Below are 8967 nucleotides of genomic sequence, written 5' to 3' on the forward strand. Positions count from 1 at the left end.
TCATTTGGGGCCCATCTCAACTTTCATTTAAAAACAAAAATTAAGTCTCTAGCTCTTTTAATTGTGAACAAAGTCTGGAACTGCAAACCAGCACAAGTGGATATAAAACAAAGGAAAGTACTTGCTAGGGCTGAAAGCGAGAAGCAGAGAGAGGGTTGAGAGACCCTAACGAAGCTTCCCCCAGACTCACCTTTTACGTAAAATAAGTGAGTTAAGGACATATCCCAAAGAATGATCTTCCTAACCCCTCAGAAAACCATTGGTCCATCTGTGCCCATACTGCTGTAATAACAAGATACAGGAGTGAGGTACTGGGGAATGGAGGGGGTAACTAAAAATTGTTTCACAGGCCAACTTGGGCAGATGTGTAGTCACATTGACTAAAGCACGAATGGAAGGCTCTCATACTACAGTGATGAGAGTGGTATAAGGGTGAAACAGAACTTGAAAATGCTAAGGCCAGCTCTTGTTGTCAGCGTTCTCAGCACTAGGACTGTGCTGGCGGCTGCAGCCTCTGACAGCCATCATGCAGCGGGTGTATCCACCAGGGCTGTGGGATCTGCTCCAATGAAAGCTCCTCTCCTGTTTCTCCCCCAACAAGCATTGCTCAGAGCCAATGGAGCACATACCACGTAATGCCTGCACTCCCGATCCTTGCTGCTGCTTCAGCATTGCACCAGGAGGAAAGGAGAAGCGGCAGGCCAAGCTGCTGCTGTACTGAGTGGAAGTCCTGTGGCTGCTGCTGGCTGCCTCCCCGCCTCAGCTCACAATGCCTACCTGCCCAGCCCCAGATCTGAATCTGAAAATCTGGGTTCCTTCCCACCTTGTCCCTGACCTGCCATTTCTACCCAGAGGAATCCCATCGCCTGACCTAGCTCCCAGTCCAGCAGCCTGGGATACCTGGTTCTAATTTGCCACCCCTACCCATGCATACATCAGCCATGAAACCCAACCCTCCCCATTAATTAGGGAAGACCACTTGCATCAAAAACCAAAAGGGAACCCCTTCCCCAAACTGCCATCCAGCAGGGGGACCTGCTCCCTACTGGACCAGCCACTCCTAGCCAGAAGCCATTGTGAGGGACAGCTGCCATGTAGATGGGCCATCTGAAGTAGCCTCTATGAGGTGCAGGGAAAAACACGGTGGGGTCGAGAGGCACAAGGCTAGAGGGCAGGGCAGAGGAAGGACTGGTGGATTTGGGGGAACCTTGGAATGGATGGATTATCCTGGGGAAGCAGAAGAGAGCATTTTACCCAGGGAATGTCACATGTATCACTGAGGTGGAAAATTTCTGAGGGAGGCAGTCATTGATAGTGAAATCATGGGCTTAAAAATGATACGCTAATACTGCTGGTATTTCATAGTGTTGACTGTAAAGGATTTCTGGGGGGTGATTTACTAGAATTAATAAGAAATAATGTTATGTAGAAGGAACAGTTTACACGATAAGTTTACCTGCTCCCACTGAACTAAACGGCAAAGACTCCCTCTGGCATTAGTGGGAACAGCTCAAGACTTTATAATCCTCCGAAAGGATCAACCAGAATCAGTAAATTCACAATAAATTCAGAGTTTTGGAGACTGTCATGAGGGATTCTTTTAGCTATTCACAGGGGTATTATTTAATTTCAAGGACCCCTTGGATACATCAGTGTTCAGGGTTGAAAGAGCGATGTTCTCATATTCCTCCTGAGATGTGAAGCATCTGCAGTGGTGAATTAACACTATTAAATCCTTCTGGAAATTCTTGTTGAGAAATCCGTAAAAGATAGGATTGATACATGTCGAGAGCATGGCTACCAGGTGACACAATGTGAACACTAAGTTATGGTGGCAGTTCATCAGTGCCTCATAGTTCCAGTCAAAAACGACATTAAATATATTTAGAGGCAACCAGCAAGCTGCAAAGGTCACGACAATTGAAATGAGCATCATATTAATCCTTTTACTCTCATTTAGTCTGCTCTCATTCTCCCTCATCCCATCCACCTTACCATGTCTCCGCCGGAGACATACAAATATCTTGAGATAGCAGATAAAAATAAAGCCCAGTGGGAAGCAATACTGGAAAACCAGCAGACTGGTGGTAAAGACCAGTCGCTCGGCAACTGATGGCCATGCCTCGATGCAAATAACTTTGTTCGTGTAGAAATCGCTATGGTAAGAAAGATTTTTAAAGGGTTCATCAGATAGGTGGTGGAATATAAAAAAGGGAATGGATATGATAAGGGAAACCCCCCAAATGAAGATAATTCCCCAGTAAGCGTGTGACATATTCGGCTTCCAGCCACGTGGGTTCACTATTAACTGGTGTCTCTCGACAGCAATTAACACAAGTGAGAATATGGAGACTGTGACAGACATACTTTGTACAAAAGAGCTTATTTTACACATAGCCTCGCCAAATATCCAATAGTCCATCAAAGTGTATGCAACTGTGACAGGAATACACATGATGCATATCAAGACATCGGATAAGGAGAGATTGGCAATCAGAATATTTGTAACATTTTGAGCTTCTTTCTGTCTTTGTATTATAACAATCAGGCAAAGGTTTCCAAAAAGCCCCACTATTGTAACGACAGTATAAGCCGTGATGAGCAAGAAGACTGCAGGGAAAGAAGGCTGACATGAATCAAAGTGTGAAAACTGTGAGTTGCTGCTGTTTGCAATAGTTCGATTAAACAGACCCTCAGTAGGATGCTGAGTGGGTTTCTCCATCATAAAGGAATCCTAAAACCATGGACATAATTTAGTATGCAAGCCTATTTTTTGGCCCTAATTATTTAGAAGATATTTTGCTTGGAGCTTCCCAAGACCATGATTAATAGGATTCAATCTTTATGCTTGTTCTTCATGATGCTCTGTTTGAGCAGATCTGATACTAGTACTTACAGCATTGAAGAATCCTGAAAACAAAAGCAAACGGTAAAACATTAGTTTTAAACCTATAAATCAAAGAGATTGACACAAGTGGCTTGAGTCTGCCTTTTTGAGGTTCTGCACTCATGATTACAGAGAATCAATGGCTCTCTTCACACGATTCAGTGATTTCAACATATTACAGTAGAAACAGCAATGACCACTCTATTTAAGTTTTCATAACAGTTCTCATTCAAACCCTCTTTTTTATTTTAGTTTCACTTTCAGGATAAAATATTGCAGGGTCAGTCTCTGCCCAAAGGTGCATATTTTTGGAAAGTTTGACCAAAAATGGTTCAGTCATTTTTGATTATCAGGAGAACAAAGAATAATGCTTCTGCCATCAAAAGGCCAAATTCAAGTCTGGCACCAACTTCCCAAAAATTACTAAGCAATGCTATAATATACCGAAGTCTGCCTGTGACTTCATGCACAATGCTCTGTTGTTGTGCAGAAGTAATCTTTACAAAAAATGGGAACAGAGGGAATGTATCTGGTAAAGCATATTAGATTAACCACACCACCCCATGCAATGTCCCTTCCTAGAACACTACCTTTATGAGGTCTGTAGAATATGAACATCATGGGTCCAGGGGGGAATACAGGAGCTGGGTCCAGGGGGAATACAGGAGCAGGATGCAATGGTTGTGTACTGGATTTCCATCCTGGATGCCTTTTTCTACTTGTGTCGATGTCAAAGAGACCACCTCCATTTGGCCCTAAATATAAGCAGAGAAGAATGGTTTCAGAGTGGCAGCCGTGTTAGTCTGTATCCGCAAAAAGAACAGGAGTACTTGTGGCACCTTAGAGACTAACAAATTTATTAGAGCATAAGCTTTCGTGGACTACAGCCACTTCTTCGGATGCATACAGCTTATGCTCTAATAAATTTGTTAGTCTCTAAGGTGCCACAAGTACTCCTGTTCTTTTTGCAGAGAAGAATATGGACCAGATGGAGGCAGCATCTTTCACATATACAGCAGTATCTTCATATGATACTAGCCTCAGCTTCTCTCCTTCCTTTCCATAGATTCATGCTTTTAATATTTGCACTAGTTTGGTAAACAGTACAAAGCAATCTTACTGTAGCTAAATGCAATGTCTGGTCTATAGAAACAAAGAGCAGATTCTCCTCTCACTTACTCCTGATTTACACATGTGTATGTGTAAATCTGTTGACATCAATAGACTTACACTGTTGTAAAACAGGTTGAAATGAGAGATCAGGTTCAGCATTAATGAATCTATGGATTGGGAGTTAGAGACTAGTTAGAAGAGCTGAACTCAAAGCCAAAGCTCAGTGAATTTTTGGGCAGAAACCTGAGAACGAAAAAGTACCACATAGAATGGTTGCTTGCCCATCTTTCATTTCTAAAAGACTATACTTGTCACAACCTCTAGTTACATTTACAGCTCTTTAAACACAGATTTGACTCACCTTAGTCCCTTTGGTGGGAGGCATAGGGAAATAAGCCTGAAGCAGTCATTCTGCATCTGTAGCAATAAGCATTACACTGTGCTAGCCCTGAGAAAAAGCCAGGAAGAGGAAGCAGTATAAATTTTAAGAGAAAACAAATAAAAGAAAAATAATTACGACAAACGCTTTCATTTACATACCCCACTTTTGCAAAATGCTTTATTAGGTCATTATATTTATTAGGTCACCAAGACACAGGGATGTTCAGTGGCTTGCATTAGATCATACAAGTCTGTGGCTGAGCTGGGTAATATAACGCCAAGACCCATAGGACTCCCAGGTTTACAGCTGCCTGTAGAATTTTAGGTGCAGAATTCTAGCTTGGATTGCTTTCTTCCAATAGCTCTGTTTGAAATTAGTCCTACCATTTCAGATCAGGCAACTGAGTCTAGAAGCTTGTGAAAGATCTGTCACAAGTGGAGATAAATCACTCTAATCCCAATAAAAAGAAGGGTCTAGTGCAGGCCGGTTGGAATGAGGGATGGCATTATGACTGTACTGTGTGGCTTTGTATGGCCTTGCTGATCCAAATGTGAGTGCTGAAGTCTGCGCTAAAGGGATAATACTAAGCTCTGGCCTGGAACTGTATGATTGTATAAGGGAGTGGAGAAGGAGAAGCTAATGCAACCTAATGGCTGAAATAGCCTCCATGGTCCTTTACATGCACCCCAGCAACCAGTGAGGAAAGATAGCCACATGACAGCATTGTCATCCCAAGAAGTCACCTCTGTGGGTGCATACACGAGGGCAGCTCTCTCAGGACTCCCAAAGTGCCCTCCATTTTCAGTGATTTCAGTGAGAACTGAAGGTGTTTGGCAGCTTCCAGGATTGGGCCCCATGTGACTGGGTGATGTGGCTAGTTGGGGAAGCAAGCAGTTGGAGAACAGGAGCTAAATTAAGCATATTCCCCTGGGATCCACTATAAATAGCGGTTGCTCTAAGTAGCAGTAATTGCCCCACTGGAGTTTTCTCACGCACAGGGAAAAGCAAAGCTGGAAAAGCAAAGCTAGCCAGTGGCCGTACTGCAACCATGGATATGACTACACAGCAGCAAGGAGTGAGCTTCCTAGTCTGGGGAGACAGGCTCACGCTAGTGCACTAAAATCAGCAGCATGGACGTTGAGGCTCGGACTCTCAAGCCCACCTGGCCCGTTAGGCTTGAGAGCCCAAGCCACAACATCCACACTGCTATCTTAGTGCATTAGCTTGATCCTGTCTTCCAAAGAGTCTTGCTGCCAGTGTTAGGGTGCGTGCAGGTCACAGACCCAGGGTCTGGCTGTATGGACGGATTGTTGTCCGTGAGATGATCCTCTGGATCTCTGGCCTCTGCTCCTTGCACTGACCACTCCCACTGCCTGACCCCAGGTCTGGGCCCTGCCTCCTTGCAAATAGGGTGCAGTGGGAGCCTATCTATTTAGGCTCCATGCACCACTACAAACAAGTCCTGCTCTGCTGTCTCTTTTACTCTAGCAGGGGAGGCTATGTGGGCCCACCAGGAGATGAGGCTGAGCCAGCTTCGTGGTGTTTTATGCATTATTTACTATGTTTACTTACTTATCCACTATTTCACAATAGAATGTAAGGATCTCTAATTAAATGCCAATGATTATGTATCAACAAGTGCCCAATGTCCTCCTGCTGTGTTCAGTGTGGATTCTGGGACTCCCTTGGCCCTTTCTACCTTCAAGGAATGTCCTTTTAATGACCTTGTAATGTGGGCATTTGCAGTTCATTAACTCTTTGTACACTGACTGTATTTTGTCATTGTTCCAGGAAAAAAGCGTCATTCCTGACAACTGGAAATTGTTACTGGGTTGCTTGGTAATGTGGGTTAATAAAAGTGTATTTTAGCATATATATCATAATAAAAGGTAATTTAAACATTTCCTCAGCAGTAAGGTAATTACACCCCTCTTCTTTCGACAGCTGGAAAAATACATAATCTCTAGCAAATGATGCCTTGGAAAAACAACCTACACTGCCATGCTGTGCAGCATGTATTAATTCTATTGAACAACATTTTTAAACTAACCAGCAATGTTAACATAATATTTTGCATCCTTGAATTGAGACTTAGGTTGGATGTAGAATTCTTTTTTTCTTTCTTTAAATATTTACTAAGAGAACTAATCTCGGTAATACTGAGACACATACTTCTCATGCTACAATACCCATTTTAAAAAAGATTCATCACCATAACCAGACACAGAAGGTTCAGTAGCATCCCAAATGATAAGCCATTTACCCTGTTCCTTCATTGTTGCCAGAAACATTCTTGAAGCATCCAGAAACAAATGAAAGTTAAAAGTCTAGTATGAACATAAAATAAGAATAACAAAAATAAACACATAAACACCCCTGTTTGAGTTTGCTGTGAGTTATGCCAAAGTTGGATATTTCCCTCCAAAGTGATTAGGAAAAGTTTCAGTAAAAAAATCTATGATTTAAACTTGAAAGCATTACAAATGTAAAAGCTTCAAAAAGTTGCCCTGTCATCCTTAAATTTAAGAAATGGGGAATAAAATAATACTTTGAAATACATATTTCAAAGATCTTTCCCCTTCAGATGGTTTGGTGTTTTTGCCGTTCAGCAGGTTCACGAATGCATTGACTTCTTACCTGTTGGAAAATTCAAGTAATATTTCCACTCTTCTGTCTTTAACGGATTTTCTTTTCCTTTTCAGGTGAAGTATAACGTCAGCAAACACATCTTCTTTGTGCCTGAAGAAATCAGAAGTGCATCTGTCTGCTGCTAAAGCCAGATCTAAACTTTTCTTTCTTCCCTTCCTGAGCAAACTGCAGCTTCATTCAGATTTCCAATGGGGAATTGAAGCCACCTCACCCTGGAAAGGCTGCTGAGAACAAAAACAAGCTCTGGAATCTAAGAAGAAGGAAACACCAATGAGGAGAAAGCAGGGAGGAGAGAGGACCAGTAGCCATGGGGATGATATTTTCTTTCCCCGTTTTTTCAAGCATTATCTTGAAATTTCATTTTCAATTATCTTATCTGTTCTATAGTACAAATGTTTTCTTAAGAATCTCAGTTGGATTTCACATGGGTAAATATTTGCAGATGGCTTATTGCTTTTTCCCCAAGGGGGAATGAAAATACAGCTAAACAGTAGACTGCTTAGAAGGAGAATACATGTTCTGTTGAAGTGATGTTATTTGCCCTAGTACAATTAGGACTGTGATTTTTCCATTATAAATACCCTCTATTTTAGGTATTTTGTACCTGTGCTGTAAAAATTTCCTCAAGATCAAACCATAGCCCATTATCCAAGCTTGGGAAGAAATAGGATTCATGGTCATTACTGTTATTTTACAATTTAAAAACATATACAGTCATTTCTTTAATAAGGCTTTTATTAAATATTTATTTATTAATTATTTAGATGTGGAGGTGACAAGGAAGGAACTTTTCGGCTCAGGGAGTGGTGCAGGGACATTGAGTTTTTCATCTTTCAGTGAATTTCTTCCTCATATCCCTCTACTCCCCAATGCCCCCATCTCCGATGCTGTGTCATCTTGGGGTTTTCAGTTCTGGGGAGGTGGTGACAAGAGGGAAAATTAGTCCAGAACTAGTGGGTGTTTGTGTGGGGAAAGCTGCAGGCAGAGCAGATGAAGGTTTCCTGTTAAGCTGGAGAAAGGGAAAGTAGTGGGCAAAACTTTTGGGAGAAAAGGAGGGAGGTCGATATTTTAAAAACCCCACAGAATGTGATGATTGAAAAGCAGCAGGATTCTCAGAATGAGGGAGTGAAATGATGAGGCTGTTTGAGTTTTTGTTTTAGTTTGAGTTTTTAGCACAGATTTTGTTTTGTTATATTGTGAGGATAAATTTTCCTGAAGGATTGCTAGCATTTACAGTTTTGATCGGGTCAGAAATACTCTGAAACTAGCTTTCTTAATGTATTTTGGAATTTCTACATCTGGTCCCAGTTAAACCCAAGAAATGGAATAGCACACAGAAATGGAACATTAACTATAGATCATAAAAATTCTTAAGTAGATATATAAAACCAGCAACAACAAAGAAAATAAGTTAGTAAACTTTCAATAGGTATTTCAATTCCATTCAATTTAAGTTTTGGACAAAGGTTTGGGATAGTTCTTATCCAAATGGGTACTCCAGTCTTACTGTATCTCTTGATTCACATAACCTCCTGTAGAAAGAGTGAAATATATGGGGGCTGATTCTAATCTCACACTGGTTTTAAATTGGTGTAATTCTATCAATCTAATTGGATTTAATCTTGATGTTAACTGGTATAAATAAGATTAATTTAAGTCCCAGAATTTCAAAGATGTAGTTGCTCGTGATCTGTTTGCGCAACTCCCTAGGCATGGTGTAAGTGGAGTATATGGCCAGGAATAGAGGGATAAAGGTCTATTGTTTTCAGCCAAATTGTGTAGTATCTGTGTTTGCAAAATAGGTTAATGAATAGCTGAATTATATTTACTTTATATGAATTTTCATGCTACTTTTAATTGCTAAATAAAAATTATGGGAAACAGCCTTTTGCAGCAAGTAGAGACAGATTGATAACTTCATGGAAGGAAAGACTAC

The 8967-nt window shown here is 41.2% G+C and overlaps 1 protein-coding gene across 3 annotated transcripts; it reads right to left on the bottom strand.

Annotated features, from left to right (window-relative positions):
- Nucleotides 1-436: 436 nt before the first annotated feature.
- LOC117882247 (neuropeptide Y receptor type 6-like) lies at nucleotides 437-7285 on the bottom strand. 3 transcript variants are annotated; one of them, XM_034780362.1, is made up of 4 exons: nucleotides 7020-7285; nucleotides 4362-4417; nucleotides 3478-3642; nucleotides 437-2910 (listed from the first exon to the last, which is right to left on the bottom strand). In XM_034780362.1, the coding sequence occupies exon 4, from the start codon at nucleotides 2723-2725 to the stop codon at nucleotides 1601-1603; it is 1125 nt and encodes a 374-aa protein (XP_034636253.1). In that variant the 5' UTR covers nucleotides 2726-2910; nucleotides 3478-3642; nucleotides 4362-4417; nucleotides 7020-7285; the 3' UTR covers nucleotides 437-1600. The 3 variants fall into 3 exon arrangements, with proteins under 3 accessions (XP_034636253.1, XP_034636252.1, XP_034636254.1); XM_034780361.1 differs by having other exon boundaries at nucleotides 4362-4448; XM_034780363.1 differs by lacking the exon at nucleotides 3478-3642 and having other exon boundaries at nucleotides 4362-4448.
- Nucleotides 7286-8967: the final 1682 nt, after the last annotated feature.

This window comes from Trachemys scripta, chromosome 8 (assembly GCF_013100865.1).
Source record: "Trachemys scripta elegans isolate TJP31775 chromosome 8, CAS_Tse_1.0, whole genome shotgun sequence".
NCBI lineage: Eukaryota > Metazoa > Chordata > Testudines > Emydidae > Trachemys > Trachemys scripta.